The sequence below is a fragment of the Pelmatolapia mariae genome, linkage group LG5 (genome assembly GCF_036321145.2).
Source record: "Pelmatolapia mariae isolate MD_Pm_ZW linkage group LG5, Pm_UMD_F_2, whole genome shotgun sequence".
Lineage (NCBI taxonomy): Eukaryota > Metazoa > Chordata > Actinopteri > Cichliformes > Cichlidae > Pelmatolapia > Pelmatolapia mariae.
In genome coordinates, this window is record NC_086231.1 from 37569498 (window position 1) to 37582913 (window position 13416).

Below are 13416 nucleotides of genomic sequence, written 5' to 3' on the forward strand. Positions count from 1 at the left end.
TCCGACATGAAAAACTATTTGAATGTGTGAAAGTTTATCTTGGTCTAGTTCTTCTTTAAGAAACACAATAGGATAAAGACTAAAATTAAATTTTTCCCTTTTTAAAATACACATTAATTTTATATATATACATTACATTTTCATAATATAAATCAAATTAAGTCTTTCTAGAAACACAGAAAGGAAACTTACTCATGAAATAGCAGTTAGCGGAGTTGTCACTTACAGTTGTATGATAAACAATACAAAACAGAAAAGATGAAATTAAAAACAGTTGAAAGGTTTTATTTAATTATGGGATCTTTGAAATTAGTTTGATAATACTTTTTGGGATTAAATAAGAAGTGTGAATAATTTGGTTAGTGCCAAAGGTGTCTGAAAACTATAGAAAATCATTTGAGAACCAACACTCCTTCAAACAGCCTTACAAAACAAGTTGTGCACTGCTTTAATATTTGTCTTTGAAAGTTTTAAGTTATTCGATTCCATTAAAATAATCACCGATAATGTATATAATCTGTATTTCTGATAGTTTACATTATTAGTGTGCACGTAATTCAATGATCACTGTGCCAGTGTAAAGTCATAGTAAATAACTTAGAATATTTGAAGACCTGGAGACACAAAGAGCAGTTATATTTCTTCTCTTCTAAATTGAGCTACCTGTTGATGTCTTCTTGCGAGGCCATGCCCCGCCGCTGGTTGACCCACTGTTGCAGTTGAGCCATTGAGCACTTTCTTTGGGCCAACCTCTCTGGAGCTGTCCTTGGGACAAAACCTCTCCTCAGCACCACATTCTCCTGCTGTTCCCTGGGGTCATATGATAAACCAACACCTGGCTCTTCATGTCCCTCAGCTGGTTGATGTCCATTGTGGCTCTTGGATGGAGGGGGTTTGCTACTGCTGTTGAGGGGCATGGCACTAGGAGGAGGAGTTGTTCTTCCCCCTTCAGCTTCTACACTTTTCCCTTCCATTCTATCATTTATGTGAGAGCAAAGGTTTGAGCTTGCAGATGTTCCAGGGCTGTCAACCCCATTGATATTAGAGTGGAGGGCCAGGTTGGTGTCAGTTTCATTCTTTGTTTGTATGTGTGGATTCTGTTGTGTTTGTGAGTAAGGAGGCTTTGTCTCCATGCTGTGGTTGATAAAAGCTGTCGTATCTTGGTGTTTCCTGGGTATTTGGAAGAAAAAGAATGAATGAGAATTAGGACAGCACTGGATCTGACACCAAAAGATCAAGCAGAGTACAGCACCAAAGAGTCAAGAGTCACTGATACCGATATTACCCCACTTATTTATTTAATAATAGTAGTTTCTGTTGTTGCCGAGTCCTTGGTCTGCGCCAGGGCCTTGTCCTGCTCCAGGCCCTTGTCCTGGTAGGACAAGCCTGGAATAGCTCAACTAGGAAGCGTCCAGGAGGAATCCTAGTCTGATGCCCAACTACCTCAACTGGCATAGAAGCAGAAGTAGAGGAGCAGCCGCTCTACACTGTGTCCCTCTTGAATAACCAAGCTCTTCACCCTATCTCTAAGGGAGAGCCTAGCCACTCTTCTAAAGAAATTTATGCCACTTGTGTCCACAACCTCATTGTTTCATCCATTAATGAGAGCTTGTGACCATAGGGTGAGAATAGGAACACAGATTGCCTGGTAAAAATACATCCTCGCTTTTATTCTCAGCTCTTTCATTGCCACAACAGAGCTCATGTATTGTATTATCTCACGTTGACAGATGACGTGAGGGAGTGTTCCATTCTCCCCTCAGTTGGGAACAAAACCGTGAGATACTTCAGCTCCACCGCTTGGGGGGTATAACTCGGCCCTGATCTGAGGTGCTCTGCCCTTTCAGACTTGGAGGTGTTAATTATTATTCCTGCCGTTTCACACTCGGCCACAAAAAGCTCCAGTGCAAGCTGGTGCTCACCACCTGATGAAGCCTGAAGGCTACCACTTAGCTATGTCTAGATATTTTTTCACAGCCAGGTTCCACCATCACCCATTGCTGGCTGACTTCTGGCATGGTAAGTGGTATGTCATACAGATATGGGCTAGGCCTGGTGTAGATGGCACTGTTTATGTGATGGCATGCCACATCTGGCCAGATTATGGTTTGGTTTATGTGGCCCAGGCTCATAGGAAACAGGACTGCCCCGGATCCGGCATCAAGCTGGCACTTCTGACTGACTGGTGTCATGGCAGGGTGTATGTCAACCAGATGTGGGCCAGGTCTGGCAATGATGGCACTATTTATGTTCCTATTTTCCTATTTTAGTTAGAAGACCCAAATGCCATGTTGCAATGCTATACTGCTATGGTAGCCAACTTCTCAAATGCAGGTTTGACAGGTTTGTGAGTGTACACTTTATCCAAAGCCTAGTGAGGGTTTACTCAGGTTTATCACTAGGTGGCTGTAGCTCAGGAGGTAGAGCAGGTCACTGATCAAAAGGTTAGTGGTTTGAGCTCTGGCTCTTCCAGTCTGTATGTCAAGAATGTGAATGTGTATGAATGTAGTTAGGAGTAATCTGGGAGAGTAGAAAAGCACTATATAACAATCAGTCCATTCACTGTCTGAACAGAGTTTCTTCATGTTACTTTTGCACTATTATGTTCCAGCACATGTTGTTATTACATGGCTTGATTAAGGCACACATTAAGCTGACATCTGGGGCCAGAGCTGAAACTGTTCTGGGCCAGCACAGGACCAGCAGTGTGTCTGCAGCTGGCCTTGTGCTGGTATGTGGGGTGTTATTCATTTACACGTCAGAAGTCTTCTTCCTAAACTTGATTTCATGAACATTTGGATGAAAGCATTAGATATGGATATCCTTATATGATTGGAAACCTGGCTTACAAAATCAATTCCTGACAGACATCACAATAACGGGCTATAATCTTTTCTGTTGCGACTGCCTCAGAAGGGTGGCGGTGTTGCAATTTATGTAAAAAAACAAATACCATGTTACTGTCCAATCATCAGAATCTCTTTGTCAACAGTTTGGACTTCTTGCCCTCGTGCTCCAACTTTTCAAAGGTTATTTTATCACCATTGTGGGCTGTTATAGACCCCCCTGGGCTAGTAGTGAGGCTTGAATTTCATTTAGTGAAAAACTATCTACATTAGATTTTGATGAAATTGTGCTGGCTGAAGAGTTCAACCGGGACTGGTCATCTTCTGCCTCAGACAATTTTAAATCTATGTGTGATTCATACAATCTCACACAACTAATTTACAACTCGTCCAAATCCTAAATGCCCATAAAAGTCGTCACTTATTGATTTTTTTTTAACTGATACGCCATATAAATATTCTCACACTGGGTTTTTTGCAAATGATATCAGTGACCACTGTGTGATAGCTGTAGTCAAACAACTGAAGCTCCCAAAATCAAGACCACAAATAGTTTTTAAATGAGATTTGAAGCATTTCTGTGAGCAAGCTTTCTTTCATGATTTATGGGACTATAACTGGAATAAAATCCACCTGATCACTGATGTTGAGCTCAGATGGAATTATTTTTATGGCAGTTTTATCAAAATTATAAATAAACATGCCCCCATGCGCAAATTTAGAGTAAAGTGCAGAAACAACCCTTGGTTTTCTCCTCAGCTATCCAGTCTCCTCAAAAAAGGGATGCTGCCTGGGCTCAGGCCAGAAAAACTCAATCTGAAGCGGATCATCTGATTTTTAGACAGCTCAGACTTCGTTCAACCTCCATAATTAAAAAGGCCAAATCAGAATTCTGTCTTTAAAAAACAACTAAACATCTGAATGACCCTAAAAAATTCTGGATATAATAAAATAAATGAAAAATAAGAAAATAAGAAAATCTTCTTATGGGGACATAACTACCAATGAGATGCCAGTGTGCACGTTAACAGAAAAATGTGACATCTTAAACTGCTTTAATGGGCATTTTCTTTCATCAGGGTCTTTATTTGAATCTTTCTATCCAGATTTAAAACAGCTTAATCAACAGGAGTCTCTCTGCCACCTCTCAAAATCAGTGTGATTGTTTCTAATGTAGCTCATAATGATCAGTTATTGCATTTTTTCACGTTTGTATGGGATATTATATTTATTTTAATTGTTATGTACTTATGTGGTACATGTATTTTTGACTTTTGCTGCCATGCTGCTAGGTCTCTCTTGGAAATTAGATTTTTAATCTCAATGAGATTTTTACCTGGATAAATAAAGGACTAATGAAAAAAAACTATAAACAGAATTGGTGACAAAGAGCAGCCCTGGCAGTCTAAAACACACCATAAACGAGTCTGATTCACTGCCGGCAATACAACCAAGATCTTGCTGCAGCTGTACAGGGTCTGAATGGCCTGCATTGACTGGACAGACACCCTGTACTCCCAAAGCAGCCCCACAGGTTTCCTCCAGGGACCTGGTCGAATGCCACAAAACACATGTAGACTGGTTGGGCAAACTCCCACACACCCTCAATTGAAATGAGCTTTGGTCAAAATAATAACTAATAACAGCATTCATACATTTAAAAAAGTAACAAGATAGCACCACCACCACCCCCCCCCCCCCCCCCCCCCAAAAAAAATAAATAAATAAATAATAAAGCAAAGTGAGGTAAAAGAAATAGAAAATCAATAAGATATCGCTTGAAACCAACAAAAGACCATCAAAAATTAGATGGAACACAAGGTAAATACAAGAAGTAGCCATAAAATTAAATAATAGTTAAGAGCAATAACTTGTCCCAAGGAAAGAGTTACTGCCCCAAGTGGAGCAGTTCACATATCTCGAGTCTTGTTCCTGAGTGAGGGGAGAGTGGACGGTGAGATTAGGAGACCGAATGGGGCACCATTTGCATCTGTTGTGGTGAAGAGAGAGCTGAGTATTAAAGCAAAGCTGTTGATTTACCAGTCAGTCTACATTCATACCCTCGCCTGTGGTCACATGCTGTTAGTAGTGGACAAAAGAATGAGATTAAGAATACAACTGGCAGGAATTAGTTTTTTTTCCGAAGAGTGGCAAGGCTCTGCCTTAGAGATGGGTGAGGAGCTTGGTTACTTAAGACGGCCTTGGAGTAGCGCCACTGCTCCTCCACTTCGAAAGGAGTCCGTTAAGGTGGTTCAGGCATCTGAGTAGGATGCCTCCGGGATGACTCCTAGGTAAGGTATTCTGGGTATGTCCTACCAGGAGGAGGCCCTGGGGCACACCTAGGATTGCTGAGAGATTATATCTCTCGCTGGCATGGGACTGACTTGGTGTCGCCCTGGTTGAGCTGGATGAGGTGATGGGCACTGTAGGTATTACAGGTACTGCACTGCAGTGGTTTGTATCATATCTATCTAATAGACTCCAATTTGGTTATGTAAAGTGAGAGTCCTCTTCACACACTAGGGTTAATAATGGAGTTCCACAGGGTTCCATGTCCCATTAGAGCACTTCGCTCTCGCTCTGCAGGCTTACTTGTTGTTCCTAGAGTATTTAAAAGTAGAATGGGAGGCAGAGCCTTCAGTTTTCAGGCCCCTCTTCTGTGGAACCAGCTTCCAGTTTGGATTCAGGAGACAGACACTATCTCTACTTTTAAGATTAGGCTTCAAACTTTCCTTTAGCATATAGTTAGGGCTGGACCAGGTGACCCTGAATCCTCCTCTCCCGCGTTACACTGCAATAGGTGTAGGCTGCTGGGGGATTTCTATTATGCATAGAGTATTTCTTCTTCAGTCACCTGTTCCACTCACTATGTGTTTACACACCTCTCTGCATTTAATCAGTATTAGCATTAGGCGGGTAATCTGTCCAGGATGTACCCTGCCTCTCTCCGTGACCCTGATAAGGGGAAGAGAATGGATGGCTGGATCAATCTTTAAAATATGAAAGTGATCTGTGACATCAACATTTCTAAATTGTGTAACACAGACACAGAACAAATACTCACTCAGATCTTGTAATGTATGATCAAAAACATTCATTTTCTGAGCCACATAAGTCTACTCACCTCCTAAGTTGCATCATTAAAATATTCTTTTCATTTCATGTCAAATTGTGCCACTCAACTCTGCCACTGTCACTATTTATTCTGTAGTAATTCACAGCCTTGGCCCTTGTACTGTAGTTAGGACTGATAGAGATTGCGTATACGATCAATAACCAAGTTGTCAATTCACTGGTTTTAGGAAAGCAGTCTGTATTTGCTGATAAAAATGGATCTGCTATGTGGTTACAATTATGCCCTGGCTATAGCCTTGGGGATAAGTGGAGCTTTTGTACATTTCTGCTCTTTGGTGGCTGTAGCTCAGGTGGCAGAGCAGGTCAGCCACTAACCAGAAGGTCGGTGGTTCGATCCCAGGCTGCCTCCTGGCTGCATGCCAAATATCCTTGGGCAAGATACTAACCCCATGTTTGCCTACTGGTGGTGGTCAGAGGGCCCGGTGGCGCCAGTGTCCGGCAGCCTCGCCTCTGTCGGTGCGCCCCAGGGCAGCTGTGGCTACAATGTAGCTTGCCATTGCCAGTGTGTGAATGGGTGAATGACTGAATGTAGTGTAAAGCGCTTTGGGGTCCTTAGGGACTGAGTAAAGCGCTATACAAATGCAGGCCATTTACCATTTCATGCAAAATAACAACATGATCCAAATTTGCCATTTATCTCTTGCCTGGCTTGCATTCACACCAATCTGACTGGACATCTGGATAGGTTCAAATAAATTGGCCCAATAGACTATGGTTGAATATATTTTCAAGTGCATGTATATAGCTCCATGCATGTGTGTGTGAACAACACCTGTTTGTTGGTTGACTATTGACCTCAGCAGCATCACTCAGGGCTCTGATCCACTCTTCCTGTTCTGCATGGCTGTCTGTGCTGAAATAGTATGTCCTGGTCCCAACATGCTCCACCTGTATGCAAAATGCAAATAAATCCTTCAAATTGCCATTTTCACTTTTCTCCTCTTCCTTCCACACCTGCAGAGTGAAACAAAGAGATGCAACACATTCAACTCAGTCTCAAACTATGCCTGCTATCCTGCAGGCAGTAATTTTGACACTTATTATTTTTCTATAAATGTAATAATATATTTAATAATAAAAGCACATTAGTATTTGTAGCTGGCTTTTATAAATAATAAAATAAAATAAAGTTTTTTTTTTCTTTTTTTATTCTGAAACACTCGTGGGTTAGTGGTGCCACCATATTCCCAGAGTATGGTTTCGTTAAATAATAAAATTAGAATCAAACTAGTCCAAAGTGCTAATAGCTCAGTATTATCCTGGGTATAGTTTCTGATTAGCTTTGCTAAGTAGCATGCCAGAATCCTTACATGTTGTCTTGAGGTGAAAGTGAAACTTTATGAACTAAACCAGGATGAAGAATAGAGATGACATGCAGGTAATAACTGAAAAAATGACATGCAGTTCAGTGCAACAGAGATAATAGTGCATTCCTTGCAGGCAGGGAAGTTCTAAATTAGAGTAAGACATAAAATATTAATGCTGTATTGTTCACCATCTTACAATGCTGTGATTGCAGCCATTCCCCAACTCTCTGTGAATGGTACTCATGGCCATTGATCAGTGGTTGTTGATCAATGGTCATGCCAATTTGCATAATAATGATCAAGAACTGACCTCCCAGACCATGAATCATTCAGTGGGCTGGTTTCAGTCATTATGCAAATGTACTGTTTATAATGTTGGAAACCTGCAGTCAGCTGAGACTGAAGAAGTCACTTGGATGAGTGACGAAATGTTTCTCCCACTGAAAACGCTACGTCCAGATGAACAGAATCAACTTTTGGGATATTAATGTTGTTACCAACTGCGTTTCCAAATAAAACAAAAAGACAAAGCCCTCGTGTGTGTAGATGAAAGCGGGAGGAAAAAAACATACAGGGGAGGAAAAGATTAGCTGTGACAAAAGCCACCAGTCACTGCTCTTCATAAAATGCTGCACTATACTCTAGCTTCAACACACTGTGCACTATGGATCACAATGCTTTAAATATCTACCAAATATTAATAATTGCTTTATCTAGTACTGTAGTTATTTCAAATAATGACATAATCAATCCATTTTTGCTACACAGGTAATTCTTTATATTTCAAGAAACTCATATCTGTCAGTCTGATTTAAATTCTGGGATGTAGATTTTGTGTTGGACACATTTTTCATACCTCCTTTTCATTTGCGGTTCTAATTTTAAAGCATACTGCCTCTTAAAACACAATGTGACCAATGTCTGTGTGTGTGTGTGTGTGTGTGTGTGTGTGTGTGTGTGTGTGTGTGTGTGTGTGTGTGTGTGTGTGTGTGGAGAAGATGTCCTCTAATGTGGATAGAGGACATGATGTCACTCATAAACAAGAGTCATTTCCTTCCACGGTGGAACATCATGAGACTCCACCTCCAGCACTCACAGAGGGTGATGCAACTGTGTGAAATGGCTGAATATTAAGACGCAGCAGTAACCTAGCAACAGAGGTTGGGGCAGAGCATGTGTGTGCATGTACGTGTATGTATAACCCTTCTTGGTTGTCCTTTCTTTCCTTCTAAAGAGCACAAAATGAAAGAAGGAGAAGAAGTTACTGATCCCTCCATTCTTTGCTCCTTTCTTAAATCAAACATATTACTTACAATTATTGTATACTTTTTAAATCTACTGTATACTATTTGCTGTTATACTTACTACCAAAACTAACACAAACACAAAATGAAAATGCATTTAGGCAAAGGCATTAGATTGGGAAGCAGAAAAAAATTAAATAAATTAAAAAAGAAAAGGCTAAAAAGATGAGATAAGAAATGGAATGACAATAGAGCAAAAACATAGTAAGGTTTCCAGTTTCACGTTTCCTCACTGGAAACTTCAGACTGAAAAATAAACAAAAGGTGAGAAACAATGAAAGATGGAAGAAAGGAAGAACAAATAGAGAAGAAACAAAGGAAAAACAAAGCCAATAAAGAAAATACTAAGGTGGCAATAATATGCTTCAGTGAACTAGAGATGAAGCAGACAATAGCACACTACATAAAACCTCTTCAAAAGTAGAAAAAAAAGAACCTGAATTAAACAAAAAATGTAATTAAACTTCAGCACTTTTTAATAAGAGGCAAAATCAGTTCAAATACTTATGGATGCAATTGTTTTTGTATTTTATATAACAAAATGTTAATGCATCTATAAAATATTTCTGTGCCCTTCACCTTTGACCTAAGTACATTACTTGCATAAATGAAGCTCAATAAACAAAAAAAAATTCCTAACCACTGAACACTCTGAAAAACACTAAAACCACAGTGCAGCTCTAAGCCTGGCACGTCCTTGGGTTGGGTTTGAGCTCCTATAAAAGCAGTAAAATAACTTTCTTTTTTGTGGTTACAGCTAAATTTTCATTGTAGTCAGCGTAATTCAAATTAATGCTATTCACATTAAAGGGACATTTTTCTGTTACAGTAGCATGATAAACAGTAAAAATAGTATAGTCTACAATACACAACAACACAGCTGAAATGAAACACAGGCTCCTGGAATATGGTAAATGGACTAGTTCTTATATAGTGCTTTTCTACTCTTCTGAGCACTCAAAGCACTTTACACAACTTGTGCTTTCACCCATTCACACCAGCACATTTTCTAAGTGCTTTGTAACTAACATTCACACACACATTCATACTCCGATGGATCCATCGGGGAGCAATTTGGGGTTAGTATCTTCCCCAAGGATATTTGGCATGCAGACTAGGGGAAGCCAGGAATCGAACCACCAACCTTCTGATCAGTAGATGACCTGCTCTACAGCCACCCCTTGTACTATGAGAGAGCGCAGGAATTTATATATTGACAAGAGTGATAGACAAAGTAAGCTAATGCTCACAAGAAATATACAAATCTCTTCTGACTACAATTACTAATACTAGTATAGTAGCACTTCACCACAAATCAGAAGGGCAGGAGAATATTGGACAGGGTAGGAATAGAGCTAATATTCGAAAACAGAAAGTGTACTTATGTTACATAAAAAGGAATTGAATATTAGATACAATTATTTTGTCAAATCCTAAAGATAGGGGTGGCAAAAGTACTGAAATTATTTACTTAAGATGAAGTATAGATACTTGCGTGAAAAAAGACTCCAGTAAAAGTAAAACTACAGCTAAATAAACCTAATGCTGTATTAGTCCATGGGAATACAAACCTTTTTTTTTTACTTTGCCCCCACACCTGAACAAAAAACTTAATATATTAGGGCAATAAAGTGGTTTTAGTGGGAGGGAAAATCTTCAGTTTGGTTGTAGTGACACAGTATGGTGAAATGATCACAAATAAAAATCATTTCTTTTGTGAGTTTAAATGGATTTTCTTTTGTTCACAGTCTGTGATCAACTGATCAACTGTGATCACGAAACTACTTAAAGGTTTACTGCTCTTAGTGGAACTGAATTCAATAAGATATAAGCAGCTTAGCTCAAGTCCATTCCCTACACTTACAATATACTGTTTATACTGTGTTTATACTAGACAGAATAAACAGTATTGAATTCTGTGAATAAATCTAAGCATGTTCAGTTTAAATTCGAATACATCTGAGCTACACTTGATATAACCTAACACTGACTATGAACACCACAGCCACTGTAGACCAGTCCAACACAGTCCTTTACTGTCATGGTACTGGGTCTATGATCCAGTGTTTCTGTTTCTTAGGCTTTTACTGGAATTGTTTAGGTTTCTACTTTAATCATTTGGATTTCTAGTTGTTTTATTATTCTGCTCAGATTATACTGATAGATTCTAATCCCTACGTTTCTGTTACTGTGCTTCCCCCGTATCCTACGTTTCATGTCTAGTCTCGCTTGTCTTCATGTTCGTTTATCTCCTGTATCTGTTTTCTGTGTTTTCTTTCTGTCTCCCCAGTCAGCTGTGTTCTTAAGTCTGTTGAAGATGGAGAACCAGCTTCAGCAGAATAATGTCAGTAAAGTCTGGAGAGGCCTTAGAACCATCTCGGGCCACAAAGATCAAAACTCTCTGCCTGTGGGGGATGTGAGGCGGACAAATGAACCGACTCTTTTCTTTAACAGGTTTGATTCATCCAGGATGCAGTCTCCAACATCGGCTGCAGACTCACCCACCCCCACTGCTGCTGTTCCACCTCTGAAACCTCAGCCACTTCACACCTCCTCCACTCACCACGGTCACTACTCCCCATCCCCAACCACAGCACCCAGTACACATTCTGCACAAGGTTCCTGCCTGTCTCTCTCAACTACCCAGGTTAGGAGAGAACTGAGGAGGATTAAAGCCAAGAAGGCAGAGGGTCCAGATGGCATCAGCTCAAGGGTCGTCAGGTCCTGCGCAGACAACTGTGTGGGGTGACGGAGCACCTCTTCAACCGGAGGCTGAGGCTGGGAAGAGTCCCACAGCTCTGGAAAACGTCCTGTGTTGTACCAGTGCCAAAGACCTCATGCCCCAAGGACCTCAACAGCTACAGGCCGGTGGCTCTGACATCCCACCTCTTGAAGACCCTGAAGCGGCTGGTCCTGTTACAGCTTCTGGCCCTGGTGAGCTCATCATTGGACCCACTTCAGTTTGCCTACCAGCCTGGCATTGGAGCGGATGATGCCGTCATTCACCTCCTACATCGCTCCCTCGCTCACCTGGAGACCGCTGGGAGCACTGTGAGAATCATGTTCTTTGATTTCTCCAGTGCCTTTAACACCATTCTGCCCACGGTCCCGAAGGACAAGCTGGAGAACTCAGGAGTGGACCATCACCTCACAACATGGATACTGGACTACCTCAATGACCGACCACAGTATCCCTTTAGCGTTTTGCTCAACGATATGGTAGAGCACATTTTCAGGCCCTATATCTAACTGAGGCTTTCACTGAAATTGACCTTCCTTATTGAGTCTTTTCTACCAACTGATTTACATCTGTAATGCCAAAAAATCCACCAGAAGGCACTGTGAATGGAAACTGTTAAACTGTTGGCTCTTCTTGTACCTCTCCCAACCAGGAAGTCAGAAACAAAAAACCATCCAACATATTTTGAGTGTTTTTGATGAAACTAAGGTAGGATGATATAATTTTTTGATATATGATAGTGTTAGATGACTTACTAAACAGATGTATGTCACTTGACAGCATTAAAAAAGTGAAATTAAATGTTTAATAATTTTCTTAAAAAGTGGTCAACCAAACGGTTGATTTGTCACTTTATGGTGCTACTGCTGATTTAACCTAAATGTTATTTAAATTGATTTTTTGCCATAAAATCAGACCACTAGACCCCTTGTGTTTATCCGTTGCTATTGATGAATCACATTAAGTGTTAGCACAGAAAGAATGTGGTGAAATAATTTCCTCAGTAAGTCATTTTTGTAACTTTCTGAGTTAATATTAATAATTATTGTAAAAATCAAGAATAACATGTGGAAATCACAAATATCAAAACTGATTACCTTTTAACCAAATTACAGTAGCTGGTAAATTAATATTACTAAGTTGTCAAAATTTTAATTTCATGTTTAACAAGTACTATATGGACTATAAACAATTATATGGCTAAAAATCACATGGTCCTGTGGCATGATACTAATGATACCATCCACCTTCAACCACAGTGTGTTTGAGGTCATGGTTTCATATGAAGCCACAAGGGCTGGCACTCTGCACCAATATATTGCCAACAAACCAGATGAGTGGGGCTTTAAATTGTTCTGCCAAGCAAGTTTATCTGGCATCATCCACAACATGCTGCTGTATCAAGGGGGGTCTACATTCAATGCTCCCCTCAGTGAAAAACAAACAGAAGCTACCTCTAAGGGGCCAAAGTTGTAAAAAACACCCACTATGCAAACCCATAAAAGAACCTCAGCTCAGAACCTACAGGCTCTGATGAAGGTCTGATTGCAATAAAATGGTTTGACACCAAATGTGTCAACCTCCTAAACAATGCCTGTGTGCCTCTTTCATCGGTCAAACGATGGAGCAAAGAGTCCAATGCAAAGATCACCAATCCATGCCCATCACTCATCCCTGTATATAATTAACATATGGGAGGAATTAAGCTTTCTGATATGCTATTACACCTGTATAAGACAAGTTATAGTACGTAAGAAAGTAAAGTTTATTTATTAAGCGCTTTTCATAGACAGGCGGTCACAAAGCGCTGTACACAAAGATTAAAATAAACAGAAAGTTAAGTCACAGAATAAGTTATAAGTTACAAGTTAAGGAGATGGCAAATTCCACTGTTTGGATACATCCTTGACTTGAATACCTGGTCTACAAGAGGGACTGTGCCCTACTGGACCAGAAACCGCAGCTCTCAAAAGGTTTCCACCTGGTTGTGTCTGAACCAAGTTAACAAGCCAGCATCTAGAGTTAAACAACCATGATTCAGCTCTTCAAAACCACAGAATAAATGCTACACCCTAAAACCCCAA

At 40.3% G+C, this 13416-nt stretch overlaps 1 protein-coding gene across 1 annotated transcript in view; it reads right to left on the reverse strand.

The window, feature by feature from the left end:
- The window catches only part of LOC134628263 (pleckstrin homology domain-containing family A member 6), a 66437-nt gene that overhangs the window by 33549 nt on the left and 19472 nt on the right, over positions 1 to 13416 (reverse strand). The window contains exons 4-5 of the mRNA XM_063475031.1: positions 6754 to 6869; positions 664 to 1170 (exon numbers count right to left, since the gene is read on the reverse strand). Of these exons, the coding sequence (XP_063331101.1) occupies positions 664 to 1170; positions 6754 to 6869 (623 nt within the window). The remainder of the gene's footprint in view (positions 1 to 663; positions 1171 to 6753; positions 6870 to 13416) is intronic.